The sequence below is a fragment of the Camelina sativa genome, chromosome 13 (assembly GCF_000633955.1).
Source record: "Camelina sativa cultivar DH55 chromosome 13, Cs, whole genome shotgun sequence".
Lineage (NCBI taxonomy): Eukaryota > Viridiplantae > Streptophyta > Magnoliopsida > Brassicales > Brassicaceae > Camelina > Camelina sativa.
Genome location: NC_025697.1, coordinates 12,789,987 through 12,806,283, shown reverse-complemented (window position 1 = coordinate 12,806,283; position 16,297 = coordinate 12,789,987). Strand labels below are relative to the sequence as shown.

Here is a 16,297-nt window from a genome sequence, read left to right as displayed (position 1 = left end):
CATGATGAGATTTTTGTAGAAATATCTTCCAAGCTGTTTTTTAGTTAATCTTGATTTAGCTTTTTCATGATTCTAAAGTATACAGAACAATCAGGTTCCTGCGAAAATCCAAATCGATTGGTACTATCGAGTTACTCTACAAATTAGGAAATGCTCCATTGAAAAGCATTGGACTATCGAGATTCAAAAAGCCTTTTATGTTGTCTTTCATGCTAAACTACTAAAACATGAAACAAACAATATGCACATTTATAAGTTTTACCAATTAATCCCAACGTAGTTTTAGGTCCACAAAAACATACTCGTGAGGCTGATCTATTAGAGTTTATTTACGTGGTTGATTTATCTAATTTTTGGCCCATAAGTGAGCGAATGCATAAACTCACCATCGAGACAGTAACCCTAAAACGAAGGTGTGCGGCTAACCCTGTAAGATGAGAGAAAAAACCAATAAAGAGCATAAACTCTAGATTCTAGAAAACGAAAAAGTTGAGTGTGACGATAATATTACAAGTAAGGAGTATTTTAATAGTAGCATATCACACAAAATTTATGTACGGTAAGATTTTTGTGAAAAAAAACTTTGAAGAAATCTTTTTAGATAATTCATCTAGATTTGGGTTTTCTGGATTCCAAACTAATCAAAACAATCGTGTTGCTGCAAAAATTCAGATCGGTTGGTACAATCAGGTTACTTTACCATTTTGGATTGATTGCAAAGTAAATTTGTTTTGGTTTTTAGATATTATCAGCACATCACTATTTGTTTTTGTTAATTCTTTACATTTTGAAATAAGTTATGTGAGTCTTTCTATTTTCGATGAAAATAAAAAATTAAGAGATGTTTTAGTTAATAAAAAATCTTGATTGCTTATATGGTGTGAACTTGATGTGTGAAGTTAATGAGGAATTTACTCTTAATATCATATAATCAAATTAAAATCACACCTAAATTAACTTGTTTTGCTCAAATTTGATTTCAAGCATATATTTTTACCACTAAGAAGACTATAAATTTGGTAGTTCAAACAAAATTTTCACTTTTAAGTTTTTGAAGGGTAGATTTCTTTAAAGATCCATAGGATTTGGTTTTCGTAGCATCTTAGTGTATTGGTTGTTTTCTCTTTTCACATCTATTTTTTTCTAGCTCTTTTAGAGACGAATCAAGCAATTTGCACTCTTTACTAGTGCATTTTTAGTTTTAGTATTCTTTAGAGAAATAAGCTTTATGTAAACATATCATTTTTGTTTTGTTAAAGATGTAAACATATCATTGTCCTTACATTATTCTCTAGATGATGTGCAATGCTGATTTAGTGACTCTTTTTATGTACTGCATTTTATAGGAGATACCTGCTCTATATATAGAATGAATAGTTCAGCACAAGTTCAAGACTACTTAAGCTTTAAGTGGGGTAAAAAGATATCAGGAACCGGTGTAGAAAACAAAGATGTCCAATTCTATGAATCTTTCACCTATAAAGGTTCTGAATATTGTCTTTATGACTGTGTGGCAACTTGCTTTGACGTTGAACAAAAATTTAGAGGGATCTTTGTTGGCAAGATCATAAGAATGTGGGAACACAATGATCAACGTGACCCGAGGAGAGTAGAGCTACTATGGTTCTTCAGACCTTGTGAGATTAAGTCGTCGCATCTTCAAGGAGTTCAAGATATACGTGTCAACGAAGTGTTCTTGGCTTCAGGAACAGGTCAAGGCCTCACTATTGTAAACTCAATGGTAACTAAAAGGTTTATTTCCTATATAATTCTATATATTAATTTATAACGCTTATCCTAAGTTAAACGTGTATTTAGTGTTAAACTTGTAGTATTTTAAAAGGCTAATGATTGTTTTAACATAGTAACATTGTTCCAACAGGAAGCAATTTTTGGAAAATGTTATGTCCTATGCACCTCGAAAGACGTAAGGAACCCGCAACCCTCAGATGAAGAAATCAAGGCGGCTGACTTCGTTTTTCAATTTTCACCGAACTTTTGATGTTGGCATTAAAAAAGTCGTAGAAGAGATACAAGATACAATTGCTGGAGTTGATGGTACATTTTGTTTCCTTTTCATATCTAGTTATAGTGTATGTGGTTATTAGCTATTTTGACTCAGATTACCTCATATCTTCATTTCCCTTTCTGTGTTGCAGTTAAGTATCTCTTTAACAAAACCAGTTGTGAGAAAAAATCTACGGTCGTACAGAATATAACAACCAGCATACATGGCCCTACATCTAGTTCGAAACCAAACCTGCCTGATGATGACCGATGTAACGCCTCTGGTTCTAGGGGAAATGGTTACCATGGAAACAAAGACCAAGAAAATGAAATTCGAAAGCAATTGACTAAGCGAAAATCACGGTTTGCGGAAGAAAGGTACATCAATAATGACTTTTAAAAAAAAGGAAAATTGTTGCTCTGCCACGTCAGCTAAGAGAGATCAATAAGGCGATTTAGGTTTGCCTCGCACGCTAGGGTTTTCGTGGCCGCCACCATCGGCTGGCCCTATGACGGAGCCAGTTAACGTTGTCCAGCCACCGGAGGACAGCTCCTCCTCTCACTCCAAACCACCATCCTATGCTTCGGTGGTGAACAAGCGTCCTTCTCTCAAAAAATACGATTTTGAAGTTAACCTGATCGATGGAGTTTCAACAATTACAGTCTCGGATGAAGTGATTCAGGACTCCGTCCCTCTCTGGGAAGATTTTCTAGTGGGTAAATTTCCTTCGACTGCTCCTCATGTTGCTAAGATCCATGTTATTGTTAACAAGATCTGGCCCCTTGGGGACAAAGCAATCAAAATAGATGTCTATGAAAATATTGCTAAGTTTGTTCGTTTCCGTATTCGTGATCCACATACGCGAGCCAGGGTCCTGAGGAGAGGGATGTGGAATATTGCAGGTCTCCCTATGATTTTAGCGAAATGGTCTCCTATCCCGGAAGAAGCTCAGCCTGAGGTCACTTCAATGCCTCTCTGGGTTACTCTAAAGAATGTCCCCCACTCTGTGTTCTCCTGGGAAGGTCTTGGTTTCCTCACCAGTCCAATTGGTCAACCATGTCTACATCCGGAAATAGAGCTCTGTAGAAATTTTGAAGAAGCAAAAGTTTTTGTCGAGGTTGATTTAACGAAACGTCTACCCTATTCTTTCTGTTTCAAGCAACACCAACAACCTGCAGTTACTGTCGATTTTATGTATCCATGGCTTCCGCCACGTTGTTCACGTTGTAGTAAGTGGGGTCACACAAAGGATGTGTGTCATGAAACAAGGATTCACTGCAAAACGGCCAGACACAGTCGCTGAATTAGAGGAAGGTGAGTTGGTCTCTGATAACGTTTTGCCTGCTACCTCTATCTCACTGCCCCCTCTTGCAGTGATTTCGCCGGCCAAAACAAGTGCTTCGTTAACTCTTGAATCGGACAAGGACGAGTGGTCAACTGTGTCTCCTAGTAAAGGTAGTCGCAGTAGTGAAAAGTCTCGCGAACAGGAAAATACTCAACAGACGCTTCATTCTGCATCTCGATTCGCTGTGCTAGAGGAAAATGCAGATGAGTTGCTGAAACAACCCGAACCGTTTTTTTTTTAATAAATACAATATATATAATTAAGCATCCCATACTACTTAATTAACCAATCCAAACCACAACTCGTCCTCCTCCTCATTGTCATGATTCCACGTCATATACATGCACACCACAAACAACAATTGAGATGCGTAAGTATTATCATAAATACTTAGTGAGGCAATCCTTCCATATACTGGGCTATACACACAAGCAACTGAGATTCCAATGTTTAACAAACAACAAACAAACACAACAAACCAGGAAATCACGAATTAAACAAGTTGGTGTCGACCGACACCAGGTAGGTGTCGATCGACACTGGCCCAGACATGGTGTCGACCGACACCCACTTGGTGTCGATCGACACCAACTCCGCAGACACGTTCTGCTCGTTCTGCTCGAAGTCGATCGTCGAATCTCCGTCTCCAATCTGTTCCAAACTCACCCAAAAGCTTCAGGAACCTATAAGAACCATAACATAACCACCACAAACAAGAACAACACCACAAAACACAACAAATCAAGCAAACAAAGGATTCTTAGGCTTAGATAAGCCATGGTCATGCACTCACTCTTTTGCAGGAAGATTCTGACTTAACCACGACGTATCCAACAATTAGAAGCCTTCTCCTTTGTTCCTAGCACAAGATCTTCACTCCACAGTAACAAATCTCTCAAGAATAGCCAAGAATCTCACAAATCTCTCTCAAAAACGTTTTCTCCTTCTTCTCTCTGTTTCTCTGTCAAAAACGGCTAAAAGGACGAAATACGTCGAGTTCCCGTTTTAAACTCGAGTTTAGGGTTTCCCCTAAACCAACCACGCAAACCGGACGATTAAAATCGAACTCATCAAACCGTCTGCAAACGGTGTCGACCGACACCAGAAGTGGTGTCGATCGACACCCTAACCAAAATCCCCGAAATTGGTTTGCGGGCGTTACAATTCTCCCCCTCTAACAAAGGATTCGTCCTCGAAACTGAACACACCGCCACCCATCCGCAAAACTAATCAAACCACCGTCGCAACGGGTTGTACCATCCAACCATCTGGTCTACCGCAACCATGGCACCACTAGTCCACACAATCCTGACCCCGCCGGCCAACAAAGTCCTGCCCCCACTGGTCAATCCAAACCATACTCTCCCAATCATCACCACTCTGGTCCCATCGACCAGCATACACCTGACCCTCCCGGTCAACACACAGAAATCTTGAGATTGAACCCCCATCAACCTCGAGATCCGCATCTGATCTCCACCGTAACCCTGAGATTGAACCCCCATCAATCTCATAAATCCACATCCGGTTACCATGCTTATCCCCACGTCCTTGACACTTTTCCCACCAACTCATCTGCTCTTAGGTTCTAACCTTCAAGCCATACCGATCACACTCTCAGACCCCCCGTCTTCGAGCCATACCGTCTCATCCTCGGGTCGTCACCCTCAAGATCTCGGTACCAGGAGAACCCCCATCTCCTCTGCCACCCTCGGGACCGCAGTCCTTCGAGCTATCGGTATCTAGGGATCCCCCCGTCCCCTCAGGAGAATCCTCATCTCCTCATGAGTTGTTCAGGACCCCCCATCCCTCTAGCAAACGATCATAACGTCTATAAGCATTTCTCTAACCAGGACCACCCCCGTGATCCGCGTAGAACATCTCAATGTCCTACCAACACCATATCCTCTCCAAGAATATCACCACTGCCATGGCCACCCCCAGGCCTCCCTACTAACATCTCAAACACTTCGGTGTTTACAAACACCCATTCCACTAATATACAAGTTCTAACTATCCATAGAACTTTCTATTTTTAGAAACTTTCTATGTATGGCAACTTTCCAATTATAGAACTCCCGAGCGATTTCCTTTTCCACAAGGTTCACAAATTCCAAAAACCAAATAACTCCATTTTATTAAAACCTCAAGTGCAATAAATGTTTACAACTCCAAACGAAAATACAAAGCTGAAAATAAAAATAAACAAAAGCCAAACTAAACTCCGGGTTGAGCACTCGGTCCTCCCTTCGGTTGTGCCGCACTCTCCATCATCTGCCTCCATTTAGAACAGAAAGGCCTGATGTGCCCCTCCTCCCCACAATGGTAACACGATCGACGATATTCTTGTGGATCACCTTTCTTTGGACAGTCTGCAAACCTGTGGTTCTTGCTTCCACATCCGAAGCACCCTCACCCACCTTGCTGCATACCTAACAAGTCTTCCCGCTTCCTCTTATGCCTTTGCTCCGACTTGTTTCCCTTGCTCGGAATGTTCTGCTCCAAAGTCTCCTATGTCTGAACCGCTAGACTGACCACCACTACCTGTGACCTCAAGTCATCCTCTATCTCCGCTGCAGTCTCCACCAGCTCCGCCCTCGTAGCATAACTCCTCCCTCTGCAGTGGCCCCTCAAGTCCTCACGAAGCGTCTTCATGATCCTTCTGATCTGAGCCACCTCAGACTCCATTGCCCGACCCCCATAAGACAGGAGTCGACTGAACTCTAAGTCCAGCTCCCGCACTGACCGAGTCCCCTGAGATAGCTGAAGAAACTGCACCTCCAATCGGTATTGCGCCTCTCTCGGAAAATACTTGCGGTTGAACTCCTCCACAAAGTCACCCTTACTCATCTCCCTCTGCACTCTCCTAGCCGCCACTGATCTCCACCACACCTGAGCATCACCAACCAAATAGTAGACCCCTATTTCCACCCAAAACTCCTCAGGACATCTCAGAGTCTGAAAGTTACGTTCCACACTCGTCCTCCACGCATCTGCAGCGATAGGATCCGTACCACCCGAAAACCGCGCAATATCAAATTTATGCATCTCCTTCAGCATAGACAAATAACGAGCATGAGCTCTCACATCCGCAACCACTAGTTGCTGCTCCTACACCACCACTGGTGGCACTACCTGAGCCGGAACCACTCCCAGTATCCGCTCCAACAACTGTCTTAACAAGCCCGCCAGGTCCATACCTCCCATATGCAAATTGACTAACTACTCATAATCAATTCCATCACACAACATCATGCATCAAGCAAAAAGGAAAATAATTCACCCAATTAAATTCCTAACCGCTCTAACCATCCACTATAGATCCTAGAGCCGTAAAGGCTCTGATACCAAACTGAAACAACCCGACCCGTTTTTTTATAATAAATACAATATATATAATTAAGCATCCCATACTACTTAATTAACCAACCCAAACCACAACTCAACATTAAACCAGCAATAACCATTAAGCACAGCGGAAACATACCAAACCAATACATCATCAATACAATAACACTCGTAACCAATCTATCCAATAACCTATCATAACTCTATCCAAGGTTCCAACATAAAAAATGTAACCACCAACACACAAACGAGACCCTAGATCATCCTCCTCCTCATTGTCATGATTCCATGTCACATACATGCACACCACAAACAACAATTGAGATGCCTAAATATTATCATAAATACTTAGTGAGGCAATCCTCCCATCTACTGGGTTATACACACAAGCAACTGAGATTCCAATGTCTAACAAACAACAAACAAACACAACAAACCAGGAAATCATGAATCAAATAAGTTGGTGTCGATTGACCCACTTGGTGTCGATCGACACTGACCTCGCAGACACGTTATGCTCGAAGTCGATCGTCGAATCTCCGTCTACAATCATCTCCAATTTGTTCCAAACTCACCCAAAACCTTCAGGAACCTATAAGAACCATAACACAACCACCACAAACAAGAACGACACCACAAAACACAACAAATCAAGCAAACAAAGGATTCTCAGGCTTAGATAAACCATGGTCATGCACTCACTCTTTTGCAGGAAGATTTTGACTCAACCACGACGTATCCAACACTTAGAAGCCTTCTCCTTTGTTCCTAACACAAGATCTTCACTCCACAGTAACAGATCTCTCAAGAACTGTAACGCCCGCGAACCAAAACTCTGCGTTTTGGGGGTGGGTGTCGATCGACACTCATGTGGTGTCAGTCGACACCACCTATTTCTGGTTCGACCAGATTGATTTAATTATCGATTTGGACCTGTTTGGTTTAGGAAAAACTATTGAACCGAGATATTTAAGTGGGAAAACGACCTAGGTCGTGTTTTATTTTTGTCTTGGTCGCCGTTTATTGTTTTTGAGAGAGAAAGAGGAGAAAACAGTTTCTAAAAGTTCTTGTGAGAGTTTGTGAGATTTGAAGGCATTTTTGGAGAGATCTTGCTGTGAGAGTGAAGATCCAAGGCTAGGAACGTGGTGGGAAGGTTTCTGTGGTGGTAGCTTCTTCCTTTGGGCTTAGATCTCTTTTTTGGCTAAGGTGAGTGCATGACCATGGCTTAGATCTCTGTTTCTGTGATATTGTGTGTTGTTTGGTTGTTTGTTTTTGGTTGTTTGTGAGTTTTTAGTAGCTCATGAGGCTTGGATTCATTCTTGGGATTGTGTGGGACGAAGAGGAGAAGTTTGGGGGCGAGATTCGGAGGTTCTATTCGAAGGAAATCACTGCTCGATAGTGGTTTCGGTCGACACTCATGTGGTGTCGGTCGACATTAACGCGAGGACGGAACTTAACGAGTGTCGGTCGACACCATGTGGAGGTATCGGTCTACACCGTTAGGGTTTCGGGGGTGTCGAGCAGGTGTCGGTCGACACCAGATGTCCAGTGTCGGTCGACACCATTCTGACAGTAACCGGATCATGTCGGGTCATTTGTTCATGTTCCTGGTTTGTTTTATTGTTGTTGTTTGTGGCATGAGAGATCTTATTGCTTGTGTGTATCTCCCAGTAGATGGGAGGATTGCCTCACTGAGTATTTATCAAATACTCATGCATCTCAATTTGTGTTTGTGGTGCAGGTAAAGGCAAAGTGTGATCGTGGAATCAAGGCAATGAAGAGGAAGATGTTCTAGGGACTCGATTGGATGTTGTCTGGCATTGCTAGGTTGCTAGAGTTGGATCTTTAGAACTTATTAGGTTGCCAGTTCCTTGGCTTCCTGTTGTTTGACATTGAAATGGTTAGGATTGGTTGTTGGTTATTCTATTATGGATTAATATTGGATTACTGGTTCAGTTGGTTATTTAATTGGTATTGTTATTCCGCTGTTGTTTGTGATTGTGGTTAGGTGGCTAGTGGATATGAGACCACTAGTCATAGTTATTTATATTATTATTATTTATTATTATAAAAAAACGGGTCAGGTAGTTTCAAGAACAGCCAAGGATCTCACAAATCTCTCTCAAAAACGGCTAAAAGGACGAAATACGTCGAGTTCCCCTTTTAAAAATGCGTTTAGGCCTTCCCCTAAACCAACAATGCAAACCGGACGATTAAAATTGAACCCATCAAACCGTCTGCAAACGGTGTCGACCGACATCATAAGTGGTGTCGATCGACACCCTAACCAAAATCCCAGAAATTGGTTTGTGGGCGTTACAGTTGTTGGTGCAGGACAATGTTGAGGACAACAGTGATCCTCATGTACTGAAGGAGCAGGTCGTCCAGCGTCAAGTTGGAGCGCAAGGCTCACAATAGAATTTGTCTGGTGCTGAGGTTCAGTTGCGAACCGTCACTCGGCAATCATCTCAAAAAATTTCCTTCGAGTCTCTTTCTCTCAAAGCTACGGCCCCCCCCTAGCATCTCGAGTAGAAGGAACTCCTCCAAACGTCATTAATGTCTGGGTTCTTTTGGAATGTGCGCGGCTTTAACAAATCTAAAAAACATTCCAATGTCCGAGTCTGGCTTCAAGCTGCAAACCTGCAGTTTGGTTGCTTGTTAGAAACAAGAGTTCAAGAGAGTAGCGTTTCTTAGATTACTTCCTCTATTTTCAGGGATTGGTCATATATGGCGAATTACGAGTTTGCTAGATTGGGAAAAATTTGGGTTGTATGGAGAAACAACATACGAGTTTCACCAGTTTTTAAAAGTGGTCAACTGATCACTTGTTCGATTCTGATTGCAGGGGGTGGTGGAAGAGTTTTTTGTCTCTTTTGTTTACGCTTCTAATCTGGAGGAGGAGAGGAAAGAGTTATGGGAGGACCTGAAATCCCATCATGACTCGCCATTGTTTCACAACAAACCATGGATCATCATGGGTGGTTTTAATGAGATTCTGGATGGGGAGGAGCATTCGAACTTTTAGAGTTCACAACTACGACTTGCAGGGATGAGAGATTTTCAAGACACAGTTGCTCACTGCTCCCTGGTCGACATGAGCTATCACGGCCCTCTGTTTACTTGGAGCAACAGGCGTGATGTGGATCCGATCTGCAAGAAATTGGATAGGACTCTGGTCAATGAGGTCTGGTCTCGCACTTTCCCTGAAGCGTATAGTGTTTTGAGGCTGGAGGATGCTCTGACCATCTGCGGTGCCGCTTCCAGCTTGGTGCTACAATACAACGGTCACGAGGACCATTCAAATTTACAAATGTTGTTACTGCTATTCCGGATTTCTTACCAACGGTCCAACGGTATTGGGACGAAACGAGTCCTCTCTTTCACTCCACATCCGCTCTGTTCCGTTTCTCAAAGAAGCTAAAAGCGCTGAAGCCAATCTTACGAGCTTTAAGTCGTAACAAACTTAGTAACTAATCAACTAGAGTTGCAGAGGCCTATACGGTTTTATGTGATAAACAGCTAGCTACTCATGCAGATCCCTCACGTATAACTATGGAGGAGGAGGTCGCCGCTTTTGAGCGTTGGAATCACGTTTCAGAGATAGAAGAGGGGTTCTTGAAACAACGGTCCAAGCTTCATTGGCTGCAAGTTGGCGATAAGAATAACAAATATTTTCACCATTCAGTTGCAGCTATACTTGCTCATAATGCAATGAGGGAGATCCAATGCTTAGATGGTTCTATTGCTACTACTCAAGAGGATATAAAAGCTGAAGCAGTCAGGTTTTTCCAAGCTTTCTTGTCTCATACACCCGCAAACTATGTAGGTCCTACGGCTGACCAAATTACACAGTATGTCGACTACCGTTGTTCAGCTTCAGAGCAAGCTAGTTTGGTACACCTGTCTCAGCGGAAGAGATTAGGGATGTGGTGTTCAAAATGCCAAGAAACAAGGCTCTGGGACCAGATGGTTTCTCTGTTGAGTTTTTTAAGCAAGCCTAGTCAATTGTTGGCAATGACTTCACGAAAGCAGTTCAATCCTTCTTTTTGAAAGGTTTTTTGCCTAAGGGAGTTAACACAACCATCCTCGCTCTAACTCCAAAAAGGACAGATGCTCTTGAGATGAAAGATTACCGCCTCATCTCCTGTTGCAATGTTTTGTACAAGGTAATTTCGAAACTATTGGCCAATAGATTGAAGAGCATTCTCCCCTCTTATATCTCTCCTAATCAGTCTGCTTTCATTAAAGATCGACTAATGCTGGAGAATGTGTTGTTAGCCACTGAGATAGTCAAGGATTATCAAAGAGAATCAATCATTAGTCGTTGTGCAGTGAAAATCGATATCTCAAAGGCCTTCGACTCGGTCCAATGGTCGTTTTTACTCCGTATTCTCAAGGTAATGGACCTTCCAGCTGAGCTCATACACTGGATTGAACTCTGTATTGGAACAGCTTCTTTTTCTGTTCAGGTGAATGGCGAGCTAGAGGGATTTTTCCGCAGTGAGCGAGGACTTCGACAAGACTGCTCCTTGTCACCGTATCTATTTGTCATCTGTATGAACTTTCTGTCTCGCATGCTTGATAAAGCAGCGCAGGATCGACGCATAGGCTATCATCCTCGGTGTCGGAAGCTGCAACTTATGCACCTGTGTTTTGCAGATGACATTCTGGTTTTCTCGGATGGTACACCAGAGTCAATAGAGAGTATCTTACAGGTTTTTAATGACTTTGCAGTTTGCTCCGGTTTAACCATTAGCTTGGAGAAGTCTACTATGTTCATGGTCGGTATTTCTCCGCTAACCCGCAGTGCTATCCTCAGCTGGTTCCCTTTCACCTATGGAACCCTCCCAGTTCGATATCTTGGTCTCCCTCTGCTCACTAAGCGTATGACAAGAAACGATTATCTCCCTCTGCTAGAGCGAATTCGATCACGCATTACTTCCTAGACTAGTCGTTTCCTGTCCTTTGCAGGGCGCCTTCAGCTTATTCAATCAGTTCATACGAGTCTCACAAGCCTCTGGCTCTCTGCTTTTCGGCTACCAAAAAAGTATCTAACGGAGATTGAAAGTCTCTTCTCGGCTTTTCTTTGGTCGGGTCCTGCTCTCAGTACTAAAAAGGCAAAGGTTGCTTGGTCTAATGTTTGTAAGCCACGAAAGGAAGGAGGCTTAGGTATTCGGTTACTCTCGGAATTGAACATTGTTAGCCTCCTGAAACTTATTTGGCGGTTGCTCTCGGCAAAGGACTCTTTGTGGGTGAATTGGTGTCACTCGACTCTACTTCGGGATAAAGCTTTGTGGTCTGTTAAGGGAAACACTTGCTCAGGCTCCTGGATATGGCGTAAACTCTTGAAATATAGAGATAAGGCCAAGTTTTTTCACTAAAAAGATATCTGTTCCGGAACCGATACTTCTTTCTGGTATGACATCTGGTCCCCCTTCGATAGGCTCAAAGACCTGTCAGGATCTCGTGGAATCATCGATATGGGAATATCCCTCCATAGCACTGTCGCTGCAGCTCTCTCCACTCATTGTCCACGTCGACATCGTGTCCCTGTTCTCAATCAGATTGAGGATGCAATGGCATCTCTTCGACTAACTGCTGGCAATGATATCTCCTTATGGCAAGCGAAAACTGGTGTCTTCAAGACCAAATTCACTTCACATGATACTTGGCACTTGGTAAGGCACACACTCCTGGTCTGTGATTGGTATAAGGCATTCTGGTTCAAATACTCTACCCCTAAATACTCCTTTATCACATGGCTCGCTATGCGTAACCGGTTAGCAACGGGAGACAGACTGATAAAGTGGAATGGCTCCGCCAACGGAACATGCGTCCTCTGTGCGGCGTCTGCCGAAACACTTGATCACTTGTTCTTTTCATGTCCGTATTCCTCTCATGTTTGGTCTGCTCTAACTGGAAAGATCCTAGGTAGCCGGTTCACAACAAGTTGGCACTCCCTCATGCCCATCCTTGTTGATACAGCTAGCCGCCTCCACTCCTTTGTGTTACACTACACGTTTCAGCTTACTCGCCACAGCCTCTGGACGGAAAGTAATCGTCGGCGTCATGGAGACTCTGCCAAACCACCCCGAGTTCTCATTGCAATGATTGATAAACATGCCCGCAACCGATTAAATACAATGTCAAGCATTCCAGCTTATGCAGATGGTCTTCTATTTTGGTTCCAACACCATAGTTACTAGCTATTGATTTTTATTAACACTTCTACTTGACTACTCAGCTTGAAGATGCATTTATTGTAAAATAGTCTTTTTTGTTGAATATAATTTTACATTCATACAAAAAAAAAAAAAAACTTTTACTGTTTGGATGACTTGCCTCAAAAGAAACAGTTGCTATGTTATGCTTCATTGTAAAATGAAGGAACAAAAGTGTCTTATGGTGGAAAAGATATAAAACTTATTAGAAAAATAGAAATGATATGTTGTCAAAAAAATCAAGTGACAGTAAAGACTCTTACAGTTTGAATGACATGCCTCCAAGAAAACGGAACCTAGATGGTTATGCTGCAGTGTCAGATGGGAGGCCTTAATGTTCTCAGAAGCAGGATATGATGAGGATACCGAGATTTCATGAAGGAAAAGAGACAAAATATGCAAAAGAGAAAGGTCTGCTCAAGAAAAGAAATTATCAAGTCTTTGACTTGAACCAAAAGCAGAATGATGTAAGTTTTATGTTAGCATGTGAATCTCATGTAGTCATGTCGCATAGTTTGAATGACATCTGTCTTGAATTGGCTGCATACAAATTTTTCACCCGGAGGATGTTGTTAGATATAAAGAGTAAGGTTGTATATCAACCTATATAAACTTCAAACAAATGGTTCTTTGTTTTTTTTTTGTTAGGCACAGACCTTTGGGTGTTATATATTAAGTCATATTAAACTTGTTGCTAGTGTGCTTATCTAATAGATTTTTGTTTCCTTTGCTTGATTACAGGAAGAAATCAAATGGTTCCAAAAACTTGTAAGTACTTCTACTTTCTTTATAACATCGATTTACTTTACTTTTCCTATCGTGTGTTCGACATCCTTACTCCTTTATGTGAATAGAGTGACATGTTTATTTGTTTTAGTGATATGTTATATACAAGTTAGTAAAATCATTTTTATTTGATTCACGCCTTACATGGTTGGGCCATTTAAGAATCTTTAGTATATATAGTCGATTTATCAAATATTGTATTTTTATTTGAGAAATGGTATATCAGTTTTACATCTACTATTAACTTTTAATATGTTTTTAATAATAAATCAGTCTTGGGAAGAAAGCTTGAAGTGGGCAGATGGCCAAGGGAATCTGGTTCTCTTTCAAAACTTGGATCCAAATTCGAGATTTTTGTTTCTTAAAAAGTCTTATAAGGTTATTTCTGTTGCTTAGCTAGTTGTTGTAACCACTTCACTAGATGAATAATGCATGGGGTTTTCTACAAAACTTATGAACAATATTGCTTCAGGGCATAATCTACTCGGCTTTGGATGAGGAATGCATGGCGAGGATGATAGAGCAAACATCAATGAGTATTCCTCATACTGGTAAGTCTACTACCTCTATACCGCATCACAATGTACATTGGTTTTATAGCAACGGTGGCTGAGAAAATTTTGATAATAGAAAGTCTATGCAGTCCTTTTGATAAGGAACCTTACTATGGCATTTCATGTTGGCCGTAATCTAGGTGAAGCTTTGGCGATATTCGAGACAAGGTATGCCGCGGAAAGAGCCGTTAAAAGATTAAAAGAGAGATGTTTTTCGTCAGAAAATGAAAGGTAAGCTTCACATGAGATCTTTGCTTATTTCATTTAGTTTCATAGCTCATACATTTTCTCTAGCTAGGCGATTAAGCTAAGTTGCATATACGAATTTATACATAACGAACTTTTATTTTTATTTTGCCTGGACAGGATTGTTGCTACTAGTGTTAACGTGAAATCTCCAGCGGAGCCTCCACCGCACTCCATTTGCCATTTTGAACCAAACACTCAACTGCGACTAGGAATGGTATTGTTTTAACTCCTCCCCCTAATAATAATACACAGACAATTGAAAAAACTCAGGTCCTTTAAAGCATAGTTTCATACATTTGTCTTCGTATATTTTTCCAGGGAGATGATGTGGCTACATCATCACATTGTTCTAAGGATAACACCACTGAATTTCAAATGGCCATAGATTGGTGTTTGCATCGAGACAAATTGGAGTTAACTTGGAAGAGTATATTGGAGGTATATATATACACTTATCACCACTTTTACGGTTTTACCTTATGAACATTTACTACTCTTCTATAATTTTTGTTTTTTTCTTTGACTTGTTTAGTTTAAACGTAAATCAATTTCATGTGTTTATTTTCTTTCTCGTAGCAACAGACTGAGGAGACGAAGAAGTTACATATAAAGTTCAAGGCGTAAAGTGATTAGTTTCAACATCATCTTGTTGTGAATTCTAGTTTCAAGCAAGAAAGCATGTTGAGAAGCATGCGATTACCATCTGGAGAGAAAGAAAAAAAAAGTAAGTAAGAAAAAATTTATGTTATTTTGTTGAAACATCAAGAACGTTTCCATTTGAGAAAGATCATGAGACTTTTGTTAAGTTGGTTTTATGTAATATCATACTCAAAACATAATATGGCCAATCAAAACCCAAATCAACTTTTTGTATAAAATAATAATTTTGTCATAGGACTGTTTTATAACGATCTAATTGTAGTAATTATAGTCTGTCTATACAAAACCTTTACTGTAGTAGAGTGTAGACCAAAACTCTTGAAGTTCCCTTACAGAAAGTATCGGAAATATCATAAAAGAGTTTAATGGGCTCTAAAAAGCAAAAGAAACCAAACTTTACCATTATTGACATTTTAGATTCAATCCTAAAAACGTTACGTGTACAAAAGTTGTATAAAACGACGACGTAATGCGTTGAGATATGTGACCGTTAGCTACAAAAGGAAAAAAAAATGAATATAGAGGACAAGACACCACGATAGCGTGAAAGAGCGAGTACATAAAGAAACCTCCACCCGCAGCGCGTGTACAACAACACCTTCTTCTCTCTCTCTCTCTCTCTCTGCTGCATCTTTATCAATCTCTCTCTCTCTCTCTCTCTCTCTCTCTCTCAAACAAAAAACAAAAAAAAAAAAACATCTCTTTTTCAAATGGGTTGTGCTCAATCTAGGGTTGATAACGAGGAAGCAGTAGCGAGATGCAAAGAACGGAGAAACGTAATCAAAGAAGCAGTTGCAGGGAGCAAAGCTTTCGCCGCCGGTCATTTCGCTTACGCTATTGCTCTGAAGAACACTGGTGCTGCTTTAAGTGACTATGGCCATGGCGAATCTGATCAGAAATCTTTGGATGATGTTTTAGATCAACAGCATTACGAGAAACAGAGCCGTAACAATGTAGATCCGGCTGCTCCTCAGCCTCCTCCGCCTCCGCCTATTGAGAATCTTCCTCCTCCGCCTCCTCCTTTGCCTAAGTTCTCTCCTTCCCCGATTAAACGTGCCATTAGCTTGCCTACTATGGCTGTTAGAGGTCGAAAGGTTCGGACTTTAGATGGTATGGTGATTGAGGA

General features: G+C 41.3%; 1 protein-coding gene across 2 annotated transcripts in view; it reads left to right on the top strand.

Annotated features, from left to right (window-relative positions):
- LOC104736587 (ABC transporter F family member 4-like) overlaps nucleotides 15,823-16,297 on the top strand; it is a 4,712-nt gene continuing 4,237 nt past the window's right edge. The window contains exon 1 of one of the 2 annotated variants that reach the window (XM_010456602.2): nucleotides 15,823-16,128. In XM_010456602.2, coding sequence (XP_010454904.1) covers nucleotides 15,882-16,128 — 247 coding nt within the window. In that variant the 5' untranslated portion in view covers nucleotides 15,823-15,881. Of the gene's footprint in view, nucleotides 16,258-16,297 lie in introns of both variants that reach the window. The other variant, XM_010456603.2, reaches the window with a different exon arrangement.